Source organism: Eretmochelys imbricata, chromosome 7 (assembly GCF_965152235.1).
Source record: "Eretmochelys imbricata isolate rEreImb1 chromosome 7, rEreImb1.hap1, whole genome shotgun sequence".
Lineage (NCBI taxonomy): Eukaryota > Metazoa > Chordata > Testudines > Cheloniidae > Eretmochelys > Eretmochelys imbricata.
Window position 1 is genome coordinate 48345315 of NC_135578.1, and position 13550 is coordinate 48358864.

At 60.6% G+C, this 13550-nt stretch overlaps 1 protein-coding gene across 2 annotated transcripts; it reads left to right on the plus strand.

Annotated features, from left to right (window-relative positions):
- The first annotated feature begins 555 nt into the window (after nucleotides 1-555).
- Nucleotides 556-11274, plus strand: HYAL2 (hyaluronidase 2). 2 transcript variants are annotated; one of them, XM_077821849.1, is made up of 4 exons: nucleotides 556-644; nucleotides 2314-3287; nucleotides 9362-9451; nucleotides 10030-11274. In XM_077821849.1, exons 2-4 carry the CDS (start codon nucleotides 2361-2363, stop codon nucleotides 10429-10431), a joined length of 1419 nt encoding a protein of 472 aa, XP_077677975.1. In that variant the 5' UTR covers nucleotides 556-644; nucleotides 2314-2360; the 3' UTR covers nucleotides 10432-11274. The 2 variants fall into 2 exon arrangements, with proteins under 2 accessions (XP_077677975.1, XP_077677976.1); XM_077821850.1 differs by lacking the exon at nucleotides 556-644 and adding an exon at nucleotides 672-1854.
- Nucleotides 11275-13550: the final 2276 nt, after the last annotated feature.

The following is a 13550-nucleotide window of genomic DNA, read 5'->3' on the forward strand; positions in this document are numbered from 1 at the left end:
TAACCAGGACCCCCCCCCCAGCCAGTGCTCCTGCCCCACTCCCCACAGCACCCCCTGCTGGGAGAGGCTGGGGCTGAAGTAGCTGGGAGCCCCCCACAGCCAGTGACCCTCTCCACCTCCCCACAGCGCCCTCCTGTGGGCAGAGGCCGGCGCTGCAGCAGTTCGCTGCTCCCCTAACTGCCGCCCTGTGCGGGCTCCGTTAGCCCGGCCGCTCCCCTGGCCCCGCCCTGCCCCGGCGCGCGCCGCCCCCTGCAGTTCAGTAGCAAGCGGCGCTTGGCATGCCAAGCCCGCCGGGCTGTACCAAGTGGTTCCTGCCGACTGGGGAAGGGGGTAAGGACTAGTGCACATAAAAACAACGGTCCCCGTTGCCACGGAGCGTTAGAAACGGCGCAGACCGAGCCAGGGACCGCAGGACTTCCCTCCCGCTTCCGGCCGGCTGCGCGCGCTGAGCCGGTGCCTCCCTGGGGGGGGCGGGTCCGCAGGGATTCCCCCTCCCCTCCGGCTCGCATTGGGCCGCTCCAGCCGCTGGGCTTTTAAAGGGGCTGCCGAGGCCGGCAGCAACGAGCGGAGTGGTGTTGGGCTCGTGGCCCTTTAAAGGGGCTCGCTGGGGGCTGGCCGGGGGGTGATGGGGAGCTGAGCCCCAGGTGAGTGCGCGCCCGGAGCGCAGGGGAGCTGCTGGGGCCCGCCCGGCCGCGACCCGCTCGGGGCTGGGCGAGGAGGGAACTTTCCCAGCTACCGGGCCGGGGGGCGTGGAGCGCTCCCACCGGCCCCGGTTCCGGCGCGGGGGCTGCCGAGCCCCTCCGCGGCCCGGCGAGCGTCCCGCTCTGGAGCGGAGCCCGGGTGGCTGGGAAAGGTCCCCTGTTCCCCCGCTTGCCCTGCCCCGCTCCGGCAGCTCGCGGTCTGGATCCCGGCGTGCGGCTTGGCTGGGGGTCCGGCGAGGCGGGCCGACGGGCAGCTGGTAACTCTGGGGAGCTTCCCGGACGCGCCGCTCCGCGGAGTCCCTCTCCCGGCTCTGCGCCGTGCGGTGATTTGTGCCGCTCGCTGGCCGGCCGGGCTGGGAGCGGATTTGTCCTCGCTGCAGCTCTGCTCCGTGGGGCTGCTCTGCGCGGCTTTGTGCGAGCGCTTGCTCTGCTGACACCCACATTTTTCTCTCCCTCCTCCCCCCCAGCTTTGCTATTTGATCTCCGGCGCTTGCTTCCCACCGGGCGGCTGGCCTCGCAGGCTATTGCAATGGAAAAAAGTTCGCGCTGCCCCGCAGCTCGTGCGAAGCCTGTTGCTCAGTGCGCGGAGCTGCCGAACAAAAGGTGGCCTGGCTGGGACATCTCGGCGGAGCTGCGGCGGGGGTCGCACAGGGGGAGAGGGAGGGATCGGTCGGGAACAAAGCGTGTCCGACCCACCGGCTGCGCTGATAAGCGAAGGCCCGCACATTCTTGGGATGTTTCAGGGCTTCAAACCTCCGGCGTGGGGCCTGATCCTTCCGGTTTACCGCCAGCGTCAATCCGGAGTGACTCGACCCGAGTGGTCGCGGTCGGCGCCACGTGTGGGGGAGATCGGAGCCAGGCCCTAAGTTGCAAGCTCCCTGCCAGGGAGTTTACGTGCCTGCTGTGTGGTGGGGCCCGGCTCTTGCTGGGGGGACTGTCAAGAAAGCTATGCTGGAATTGCACCACTGGAGCTGAGCTCTGGAGCCGGCCCTTGGCTGGGGCTGGGGAGGCTGCTCAGCCTGCGGTGCTGACCGACCTGGGCCTGGGACTGCTCTCAGCCCTGTACCGCTGCTGGTGCTGGAGGGTTTTGTGGCTGGCATCTTCCCCTCCTAAGGACGAGTCTCTGCTGCCCATCCAGTTGTACTGCGCTCAGGTGGGTTGCGGCAGGTCAGGACCAAAGTGCGGTGGCAGAGCCCTGGGAGTTAGCTCCAGGGCTGGAACAACAGAGGCTGCCGCAGGTTGGGCTCTCGGGGCAGGAAGGCTGGTCTGGGTTCTGATACTAGGCTGAAAGGCAGGAGATCTCCGTTCCGTTCCCAGCTCCACTGCAGTCGTCCTGTGTGGCCTCAGGCCAGTCACTTGAGCTTTGAGCATCAGTTTCCCTTCTGTATTGTCCCCAGCTCAGAGCAGAAATGCACGAATGTTTGTGAGGCGCTCACAAGGGGGCCAGTGGCAGACCATTGGAGTACCTCGATGGATTGGAGGGGCGTCGGCAAAGCTGGGTTTGTGGGGTTGGGCTAGTAGGGGGGCTTCAGGGGCATTGGCAGAGCTCTACTGCTAGCAGGGTGGGGGAGTGCCTTTTGCCCTACCCTCTTACAGCCTTTTCCCCCGGCAGGCTGTGACCTGAAGCCATCCTGTGACCGAGCAGCCCAGCGAGAGAGAATGCGGGGAGGCTCTGCGCTGGCAGTGCCATGGCTCCTGCTCCTTGCTGTCACCAGCAGCCGTGGGCAGGACGAGAAGCCAACCTTTGCCCCCCTCTTCACCCAGAAGCCCTTCATTGTGGCCTGGAATGCGCCGACCCAGGACTGCAGGCCTCGCTTCAAGGTCCAGCTGGACTTCAGCCTCTTTGACCTGCAGGCCTCTCCCAACGAGGGCTTCGTAGACCAGAATCTCACCATCTTCTACAAGGAGCGCCTGGGCCGCTACCCCTACTACGACGAGCAGCAGGTGGCTGTGAACGGGGGTGTCCCCCAGAACAGCAGCCTCACGGATCACCTGGACCGGCTCCAGGAGGGCATCCGCAAGTACATCCGCTCAGAGGCCAAGGAAGGGCTGGCTGTCATTGACTGGGAGGAGTGGCGGCCCATTTGGATCCGCAACTGGCAGAACAAGGACGTCTACCGCAAGAACTCCCGCCAGCTGGTGCTGTTGCGGCACCCCAGCTGGCAGGAGGACCTGGTGAACAAGGAGGCCCAGTATGAGTTTGAGAGCTCGGCCCAAGAATTCATGCTCCTCACCCTGCAGCACGCCAAGAGCTACCGGCCCAAGCAGCTGTGGGGTTACTACCTCTTCCCGGACTGCTACAACCACGACTACAGCAAGAACCCGGACAGCTACACGGGGCGCTGCCCTGACGTGGAGGAGACCCGCAATGACCGTCTGGCCTGGCTCTGGAAGGAGAGCACAGCCCTCTATCCCTCCATCTACCTAGACCAGGTCCTGGCCTCCTCCGAGAATGGCCGCAAGTTTGTGCGCTCGCGGGTTATGGAGGCCCTGCGGATCTCCCACCAGCACCACGACGGCTACTCGCTGCCCGTCTTCGTCTATACCAGGCCCACCTACAGCCGCAAGCTGGATGTGCTGAGCAGGGTAAGGCGGCGCCCGTGTCCCAGGGACCGACCCATTTCTGCCAGAGGTGCTGGGGCTTTACCCTGCTTCTTCCCAGGCCTCTGGCTCTGGGAGAGGGTAGTGAGTGGGCTCACCACTAGGGGACAGTGTGATCATACACCCTCCCAGTATATTACAGCAAAGGCACCAGAACATACCAAGGGAACAGACTTTCCAGTCTTTTCCAGGCCTCATGTGAACTCTGCCACGGAGGGTGGGAGGAACTGGTTCTTCCCACCATCCAAGGCTTTAAACACCAGCTCCCCAAATTCAACCCCAGCTGTGCCTGGTGGCACTTTATGGGGTAGAGCAGGGTCCCGGTCCTGCTTGCCCCTCTGCATCTGAGTGGACTTGCCAGCAGCCCTGTTGCTTGTGCCAGCTGGGCATAGGGCTCTTGCATGGTGGTAGCTAAGTGAGCTGGGACAGGGCTGCTCTGTGGCCCTCCTGGCAGGCTGTGGTGGGAGGAGAGAAGGCTGGGCAGTGGAGGTGGGGTGGGGGAGAATCTTCCTGTGTTAGCCAGGTGGGTCTATGAGATCACACTCCAGCTCCCTGGTCCTGCCCAGCGTTGCCATGGCTGAGGAGGGCTTGGGGATGAGTTCCTGACCTTACAATGCCCCAGCTGGTGGGGGGAGTGCAGCTGTTGAAATGGGAGCCGTGGCCCTGCCACTGTGCAGGCTAACTGCCCGTTGACAGCCGCCACTTCCCCTTTCTGGATCCCGCCCCACAGGCCCAGCTTCAGGAGGCAGTCGGAAGACGAGCATGGGTTTAAGAGCCAGGACTCCTGGGTTCCATTCCCAGCCCTCCTGCCTGAGCATAGGCAAATCAGCGAGAGACAGATTTTTCTCAAGAGCTCAGGTGAAAATCCAGTGCCTGAGCTCTCTGGGCCCCAGGTGTGGTGTGGGGGAAAGGTCCCATTTTTTTTGGAGGGGGGGGGCGCGGCGGCATACAGAGCTGTGGTGGGGAGCAGTCTGAAATGATCCCATCCTGTACTATGCCCCCGTTAGCCAACCCCCCTGCCCAGCGTGGAAGGTCCATGCTGTCACAGAATGCCCTCTGCGGTGCCGAGGATCTCCATTGGGAAGTCTGTTTCCTGGTGCCCTGTGGTGTAACTGTCCCTACAAGAGCCTGCAGGGGGCAGCATGATGGGCGGGGAGGTGGCTGTGGTGGGGGACAAAAGGCAGGAGTGGGAGGGTGGTGCTGGTGCCATTGTTCTGGCCCATCCATGCTTGATGCTTAGTGGCAGGGCCTGCAGATACCCAAGAATGGCTTAATGTATGAAACCATTGCAGTCTCTCCCTGTGGGGCAGGGGCGTGTCCGAGCTGTGAGCAGGCAGGCAGAGGCCAGTATCTGTCACGGGGGGTGCCCCATTGTCCTGTGTGGGGCTCCAAGCCGTGCTGTTGGGCTGACAGGGGTGGGAGTGTTAGATCTGGCCCACTCCTGTTGCCAGCCCGATATGGGGATTGAGTGCCAGCTCCATGGTTCCAGGAGAGCAGTTCCATCAACCTCCCTCCTGATGGGATGGGGCTGTGCCCTGGGTGGGCTCCTCCAGCAGAGCATGGAGGAGCCTCGGGTGCTAGCAGGTGGTGGGCGGGCAGGGAAAGGCAGGCAGGCACCAAGCCCCTTGCAGCAATGGGGGAGGGGTAGGAGGCAACAATCTCCTTTTCTAACTGTTGAGGATGTAGCATGGGGCACCCCACTGAAATGGGGGATGTGGGGTCTCCCAGCAGTTTTGTATAAAGGGCCCCCTTGTAACAGAACCTGTGTGAATGGACTCTGGTCTGAGCCCTGCTCCACTTTGCACTCCTACCCTGCAGGCACTGGGAGAGGGAAGCTGAGCCAAGCCCCATGGGAAACCTCTCTGCACAGAGACTCTGTGGGATGTTGCAGAGTAGCAGCCGTGTTAGTCTGTATTCGCAAAAAGAAAAGGAGGACTTGTGGCACCTTAGCGACTAACCAATTTATTTGAGCATGAGCTTTCGTGAGCTACAGCTCACTTCATCGGATGTAGCTCACGAAAGCTCATGCTCAAATAAATTGGTTAGTCTCTAAGGTGCCACAAGTACTCCTTTTCTTTTTGTGGGATGTTGGTTGCTGAGATGGGGGTGAAAGGGCCACAGAGGCCCCCTGCACCCATCAGCCCATCTATAACGCTCAGTGTGCCAGCTTTGCTGGGCACAGCACCCCATTAGTGACTGAGTAGAAGTCCAGGGGGCCCTGCACAAAGCCAGCTGCTAGCATGGCTGGGGCTGCAAAGCCATTTCTCTGGGGCAGGCTGGGAGTCAGAGGTTCTCGGGGGGTCCTCATGCTGTCCTGCACAGCTGGGCAGCTCCTAGCGGTATGGGAGGGGGGGCTCTCCACCCCTGGCCTTCTGGGCATGTTGAGGGGGTGGAGGCTAGTGGGAGGACACCAGTGGCCCCAGCTGGGCAGATTCCCCCTGCTCTTGGTGATTACGGCCTCCTTTGCTGCTGTCTGCCAGGGCAGCACATGCCTAAATGCTTCCTCCTGTGTCCTACTGAGTGTGGCTCCTGGCTGGGGCTGCTTCTCATGGGAAGTGCTCCAGGGGCGGAGGGGTCCTTGGGCCGATGGGAGTGGGGTCTCTGTAGGTGGCAGGCTGCTTCTTTCTGGGGTACGTACATTGGTGCTAGAGTGCAGCTCACCTCTTAGAGGAGAGGCCTGATCTTGTGTGCAGGGGAGGAAGGGCCAGGTGTTCTAATGGCTAGAGTGGGAACTGCGAGCCAGCACTCCTGGGTTCTATTCTCACTGCTGGCACTTAAATTTTCTGGCTTTGAATAAATCATCTTCTGTCCCTGTGCCTCAGTTTCCATTTCTGTAACATGGACACACTAGTCCTCAGGGAGGCAATGAGAGGGCTAATTATGAGGCATTGGTGCTGGTGTTTGGCAAGTGGCTTAGGCACAGCACTGGCATGGAGCAGGGCAGCTGGCTGCTGGCCATTCTCCTAAGGAACTAGGGAAATGGGGTCTAGATAGTATTATGATAAAGTGGATGTGCAACTGGCTGAAAGATGGTACTCTAGGGCTTGCTGTCAGACTAGGAAGGTGCATCTAGTGGGGCCCTGCAGGGATCAGTCCTGGGTCCAGAGCTAGTCAATATTTTCATTAATGACTTGGATGAGGGAGTGGGGAGTTTGCCTATAAAACTATGCAGGGGCCACCAAGCTGGGAGGTGTTAGAATTCAAAACAACCTTGACCAATTGAGAATTGGTCTGAAATCAACAAGTTGAACTTCAACAAAGACAAGGGCAATGTACTACACTTAGGAAGGAAAAATCAAATGCACAACTGCAAAATGGGAACTAACTGGCTAGGTGGCTGTGCTGCTGAAAAGTGGTCTGGGGGTTAGAGTGGATCAAACGGATGCAGTAGAGTTGCTGCACCCCCAGCAAAAAAAAAAAAGCTAATTTCATTCTGGGGTGTTCTAACATGAGTGTCGTGTGGGAGGATATTGTCCTGCTCAGCACTGATGAGGCCTTATCTGGGCACCACACATTAGAAAGATGGGGACAAATTGAAGAGTCCAGAGAAGAGTAGCAAAAATGATCAAAAGTTTAGAAAACCTGACCTGTGAGGACAGGTTAAAAATTTGGGGCATGTTTCGTCTTCAGAAAAGAAGACTGAGGGGGAAGCTGATACCAGTCTTCAAACATGTTAAGGGCTGTTACAAAGAGGCTGGTGATCGATTGTTCTCCATAGCCCCTGACAGTAGGACAAAGTAATAACTTCCAAGGGAGGTTGTGGAATCTCCGTCACTGGAGGGTTTTAAGAATAAGTCAGACAAACCCCTGTCCTGGCTGCTCTAGGGTGACTTGGTCCTGCCTCAGCGCAGGGGGCTGGACTTGACGGCTTCTCAAGGTGCCTTATATCCACTAGTCCACATGCAGCCACCAGGGGCTTTTCGTGGGGCTACAACAGCCTCCTGGGCAGTGAAGGGGTGGGGAAATCGACCTGTTGCTCCTGGATGCAGTGCTCTGGAGACAGGTTGGGTACAATGCTGCAGGAGCAAGGTGAGTTCTCAACCCCCCCTTGATAGGGGTTGGTGGGGCTCAGACTTCAGCCCTGGAGTCGTTGGACAGCAGGCTCCAGTGGTGGGACTTCAGGAACCTGCCATGGGTCTGCAGGTGCCAACCCTCAGCTCTGGCCATGTGACCCCAGCTTCGGGCTCCGGTCACTGGCTCTGGTCCTAGGTTCCAGCTGCAGAGCTGGCCCTTGGTGCTGGCCTCTAGCCCCTGCTGTGTGGCAGCAGGCTCTGACCCCCAGCTTCAGCTGCACGGCCCCTGACTCTGACCACGCAGCCGTGGGCACTGACCCCCCGGCTCCAGGCATGCAGGCTTACTACCCCCTTCCCCCATTTGCCTTGGGCCCCTGCTGTCTCCCCTGCATCCATCACCCCAGGTCCACACTGCCTCCCCCTCTAACCCCTCCTGCCCCCCATTATCCAGGCCTTAATTTGTCCTGGGGCTTGCTGAGAAAAGTGATATTAACAAACATGCAAATATCTCAGCCTCCCAGCTAGCTAATAAGTCTCCTGGGAAAAGTGATATGAACCAACAGACAAATACCACTTTTCACAGCACTATTTTTGTTGAGTCTGCAAAAACCCCACCAACCCTACATAAATAAGTGACTGATTTGGATGTGTAGATGTGCATATTTAAGTATTTTAGGGAAAAGTGTCTGTGGCCACTAGCAAGAGTTGGTGGTCACACTCCGAGGCCACCAAAAATTTTGTTGAGAACCCCTCCGCTAACCTCTCAGTGCTGGCTCCAAGTTTGGATGAATGTGATGTGAAGGGACTTTAATAGGCTACAACCCCTTTGTGAGACTAGGATAGCAGGGGGCTGCTGTGGGTCAGGATTGAGGGGCATTGGCAGGGCTGTGTGGGGAGAGCCGAGGGCGGGGATAGCAAGGGGCTGTGGGTTGGGATTGAGGGGCACTGGCAGAGCTGTGTGCAGGGAGCCCAGGCCTGGGATCTCAGAGGGCTGCAGCAGCTGGGTAAGTGGGCAAGGCCATGGGTGGGGAGGCTTCACCAGTCCCACTTGCTAGGCAACTTACTCCTGCAGCCGCCCACCCCCATCCCAGGCAGGAGCTGAGCTGCACACATGCCCTGCCTCCCACCTCTGGTGCTCTCAGCCCATTTCCCTGGCTGCTGGCGGCTCCCAGACACTTCCCTCCTGCCTGGCTGTCAGTGCTTGTTCCATCAGGCCACCTGCTGTCTCAGCAGCCCTGATGGCCAGGCCCAGCCCAGGAACATGCATGCTGGCCTGGGGCAAGGAAGGGAGGGGCAGGAATGTGAGGAGTACAGGGTGGGGATGCTCCACCCCCACCCCGTCACAAAGTGCCTGCAACCAGGCTGGGTGTGGCCCTGGGATATCTCTGGTAACTGGCAATCTTTAACCCCCAGCTGCTTCATAGACTCTGGGTGTGAGTGTGTGTGTGTGGGGGGGGAAGACACTGCTTTCCCTGGTGCCAGAAAGGCAGCCACCTCTGGGGCGGAGCACAGCAGCTGTTCTAACAGCACCCAGCAACAGTGTGGAGCACGTAACGGAGAATCCCCGAGGCAGCTGGACTGGGGAAGAGTGTGGGGGGGAGAGGAGCATTTATGGAGGTGCAGTGTAGGGAGCTGGGATTTGGGCAGCAGAATTGGGGGGAGGGGCCTAGCAGGAAAAGTATCCTGGGATCTTTAATGGCCTCAGGTGACAAGTTAGTGTGCCCAAAAGCACCTGCCTCTAGCACCACAGCGGTGCTCTAGCACCACCCAGGAGGCCTCCGGTCCCGGTCCTGGCCAGGCCTAGCCCTGCTCAGAGACTAGCAGAGAGGGCACGCCTCCAGTGCAGCCCAGCTGGAGTCTGAGCACCCCACCCCCCCCAGGGGATTGACTGCTGTGGCACTGCCCTTCCACATGAGCCAATTCTCCTGCCCCTGGAGTATCCAGGTGGGAGCAGTATGCAGGTTGTTTCGGGGCGCTGCACCTGCCTACCTCCTGCTGCAAGGTTCCACCCTAACCATTGGCCCTGTCTGGATTCCTCCCTCGCAGATGGACCTGGTCTCCACCATTGGCGAGAGCGCCGCCCTGGGGGCGGCTGGTGCCATCTTCTGGGGCGATGCAGACTACACCAAGAGCCAGGTAGGTACAGAGGGAGGACAGCTCCCCCTTCGCCCGCAGCAGGGAAGCATCCTGCTGCCATCTGAGCTCTGGTATCGAACATGGGGAGCACCTCTCAACAGTCCTGCTCCTGCCCCCGGTGGAGTCAAAAACTGAAATGGGATTGGGCCCGGTTCCCTGCTGGCATCCGCAGCCTGTGCTGAGTGAGCCAGGGGCTGCGCACAGCATGTGTTATGGCCTTCCTGGATGCTCCAGTCTGTGCCCATGAGGTCTGAGCATCCCGTGGTGCCTGACCCTGGGCAATCAGTGGGGCAGAGGAAGCTGCCTGCCTCCTTGGGGCCCTGCCAATCCTGGCCTGCTTGGCATTTCTGCCTCCTGGCTCAGCCTGGGCATAGGGTAGTGCCACCCCCTGCATGCAGCAATAGTGCTGCCAGCCCCTGGGGATCTGAAGGCAGGTGAAGGAACAATGCTAGCGCCTGGCAATGCTGTTGGTGTGCCCTGGTGGGCTTGAGCTGCCCCTGGGTTCCTAGCAGGGCCTGCCATGGCAGTCAGTTCACTGCCGCCCTCTGGCTCTCGCTCACCCCTCGTTCCCTTCCCAGAGCACCTGCCAGACCATCAAGGCCTACCTGGAGGAGGAGCTGGGTCACTACATCGTCAACGTCACCACGGCAGCCCAGCGCTGCAGCCAGGCGCTGTGCCAGGGCAGGGGGCGCTGCCGGCGCCGGGACAGCACCGCCAACGTCTTCCTCCACCTCAACCCGCTCAGCTTCCAGATCCGGCGCCGGGGCGAGGCCGACAGGCAGCAGCCGCTGCTGCGGGCAGAGGGGGAGCTGTCTGCCCCTGACACCGCCTATCTACGGACCCACTTCCGGTGCCAGTGTTACCAGGGCTGGCACGGGGACGAGTGCGAGCGGCAGCTGAGCACCCACAACAGTGCAGCCTGCCCAGCCTGTGCCACTCTGGGACTCCTGGTGCTGGGGTTCCTGGCCCGTTTGGACTAGTCTGGCCCCTTACTCAGGTCCTCGTGGCAGTAGGCCGTCTCCTGGTGCTTAACATGGCAGGGACATGGGCGCAATACGGGGCACTTGTAGTCAGAGCCCCGCGTGCCCCTCTGTGGGGCCGACAGACTTACAACCCAGGAGCCTTTTGTATTTCGTTTCGCGCCAATGTAGCGGATCTATTGGAGGTGGCCCCCTACCTCTGCCACTGCTGAGGGGGCGAGAGGCCCCTCCAGCCTTCCCTGCTGGCCAGCAGAGTGCTTGCAGCTGTGGGGGTGGGAGATAGGGGGCAGCCCGCAGCTAGGAGGGGCGGCGGGGGGAGATCTGCCCTGTTGTGGAAATGCAAGGGCTGTGCCCTGGACTGGCTTCATCCCCCAGGGCCAGGTAGCTCCTCCTTCCCTACTGCTGGGTGTGCCCCAGTGCGGAGCCTGGCCCCATGGTGTGTGGGTAGGGGGGTGATCATCCTTTCCCCAGCTCAGCAGAGGGACAGGGGACTGTCAACATGAGCTAAGCTGCACAGAGGGTGTGGGGTGCCCCCCAGCTCTACCCTAGGCTTTGTGGGGTGTGGAGGAGAGAGGGGATGGCAGGGCCTTTCTCCTGTTGTAAGGAGTGGGGCGGATATGCAGTGAGCGAAGGAGTGTCGGGGAGGCAAGGCCTGGTGTGACAAATACTGCTGTATGTGTCTGGAAACCCCCCTGGGGGCAGAGTTTATGGACTTGGGGAGGATATGCCCTTCCATGCCTGGGTGAGGCGGGGGCTGGGCCGGACGCCTGCCAGGAGCCAGCGCCCTGCTTCTGTCACTGAGAAACCAAAGTGCTTTATCTCACCATTAAAGGCGGAATGAGAGCGGGCGGCTGCTGTTTGCTTACGGCGCAGCTCCCCCTTGCCCTGGGAGCAGGGGGCAGCCCTATTTCCCAAGCCCTGCTGTGGGGGAGGCTGGGGCAGGTGCTCCGGGGGCTTTTAGTTTCCATGAGGTGGATTTGGGGCTGGCACAAAGGGACCAGCTCAGTGTAGGGTGCCCTCCTGGTACAGCAGGGCCCCTCTTGGCTGGCACAATGCCCGAGATAGGGAGGCAACTCTAGCTGAGTCAAGTCTGGACCATCCATCTCCCACCCCCTGCCCCTGCTGACAATTCCCTGTTTCTCCTGGCCCCTGGTGTGTGACTCAACAGCCAGCGTGCATGGTACCAAGCACCCTTCCCTCCCCCGCTTACTGAGCTGCCCTCTGTTAGCTCCTGGCACAGGGCAAGGAGACATCTGCCCGTGAGGTCTCCTGCTCCTGTATGGCGTGCACTCTTGCCCTGGCTGGGCTGGGGCTTCCCGCTGGGCTGGGTTCCTTTGCCCCTGGGATGGCAGCACAAGACAGCTGCGGGGAAGGCTAGCTTGTGGAGGGAGCACTAGGGCTGGGAACTGGCGTGAGTCATGCCTGCAGCTCCAGGGCCAGGGAGGGGGTGGCGGGCAGCACCATGTCTTCATAGCACAGCCCCCAGCTAGGTCATTTATCATTCAGCCTGTGACTTGTTCCATGTACAGAGGCTGGTACCTCATGGGATGCCTGCCCCTTTGCCTGACCTCCAGGACTAGCCAGAGCCCCCTCATGCCAACATGTGTCCATAGAACTGCTGGTGGCCCTGCATACTGACAGGCCAGGTTCTGCATGGATTCTCTGCTCCTGGCGGCTGAAATGCAGCCAGTGCTGGGGAGGAACGCAGGGGTGTTTTTGTTGTGTGCTGCAATGCCGCATGCTCGTTCAAGGCCAACAGTGAGGAGGAAAGCTGGGGCTGCTGAAACCACGGTGGGGGGTTTCCCTGGAAGCCATGTGGCTGGGGGCTCAGGGTTTATTACAGGAGGCGAGACCCATCTCTGACAGCTGGCCCGGCTCATGCTCTGCGGGGTGTTGCACTGAGCTACATGGCTCACCCCTGGCGAAGGGCCCCTGCCGTGGAGTCTCTTGCTGACAGACCCCAGATCTGAGCGCTGGAAGCTTGGCTCAGTGGGGTGCCTGCTGCTCTGGGATGTTTCCCTTCCCCTTGGTCTCGTGCCCCTCGGTATGGTGTGATGCCACCAGGGAGGGGGGCTGTCTTTGCCCACTAGTCTTTGTGTTCTCCTTAAACAGTGCGCATGCATTGGGTGCTACCCTTCCCCTCGCATACCACCACTGCCCCAGGCCCTGGGCGTGTTCACCCTGTGTTGGGACCAGCACTAGGGGAGGGGCCTTGCTTTTACAGCTGGTCTGAAATACAGCAGCACCCAGGGAGTGGCACTGATTGACGGGAGAGTGCTCCCTACTGAGTAACCCCCTCTGCTGCCTGCAACACAGCGCCCTGAGCGCCCCATTGTGCTCAGCAGTGACTGAGCGGAGCGTGCCCCCTACTGAGCCCCTTTGCAGGCCTGGTGCTACTGGAAGGGTCTGGCGGGGCATTTGCTCCCCAGCAACTTTCTAGGGCCCCCAAATTATTGTCAGAAAAGCCAAAACATGCCAGTCTTGATCCTTTCTATAATAGAAATCACAGCGCAATAGCCAGGTGCTAAATTTTACTTTGGTAAACACTTAAAATCCAAGATTTCCTTGTGGTCCATTAACGCCTGGCCAGGGGGCTGTTTCGTGTTTCAGTGACATCCAGGGCCCCCAAAGTAGATCCAGTAATGAGACTCTAGAACAAGGGTTGGCAACCTTTGAGAAGTGGTGTGCCAAGTCTTCATTTACTGACTATAATTTAAGGTTTCGCGTGCCAGTAAGACATTTTACATTTACAGGGGCCAGTGGATGGAACCCCAGACAGGCAGCAGGGGCAGCAGATGGAGCCCCAGACCGGCAGCGGGCTGAGCTGCTCTGCCCGCTGCCGCTCAAGGGTTCTGGCTGCCGGCCCCTTGCCAGCCGGGGTCGCAGCCGCTGGCCCCGCTCAGCCCGCTGCCGGTCTGGGTTCCGGCTGCCGGCCCCTTGCCAGCTGGGGTCCCAGCTGCAGGCCCCGCTCAGCCCGCTGCCGGTCCGGGGTTCTGTCCGTCGGCCCCTTGCCAGCTGGGGTCCCAGCTGCAGGCCCCGCTCAGCCCGCTGCCGGTCTGGGGTTCTGTCCGTCGGCCCCTTGCCAGCTGGGGTCCTGGCCGCTGGCCCCACTCAGCCCG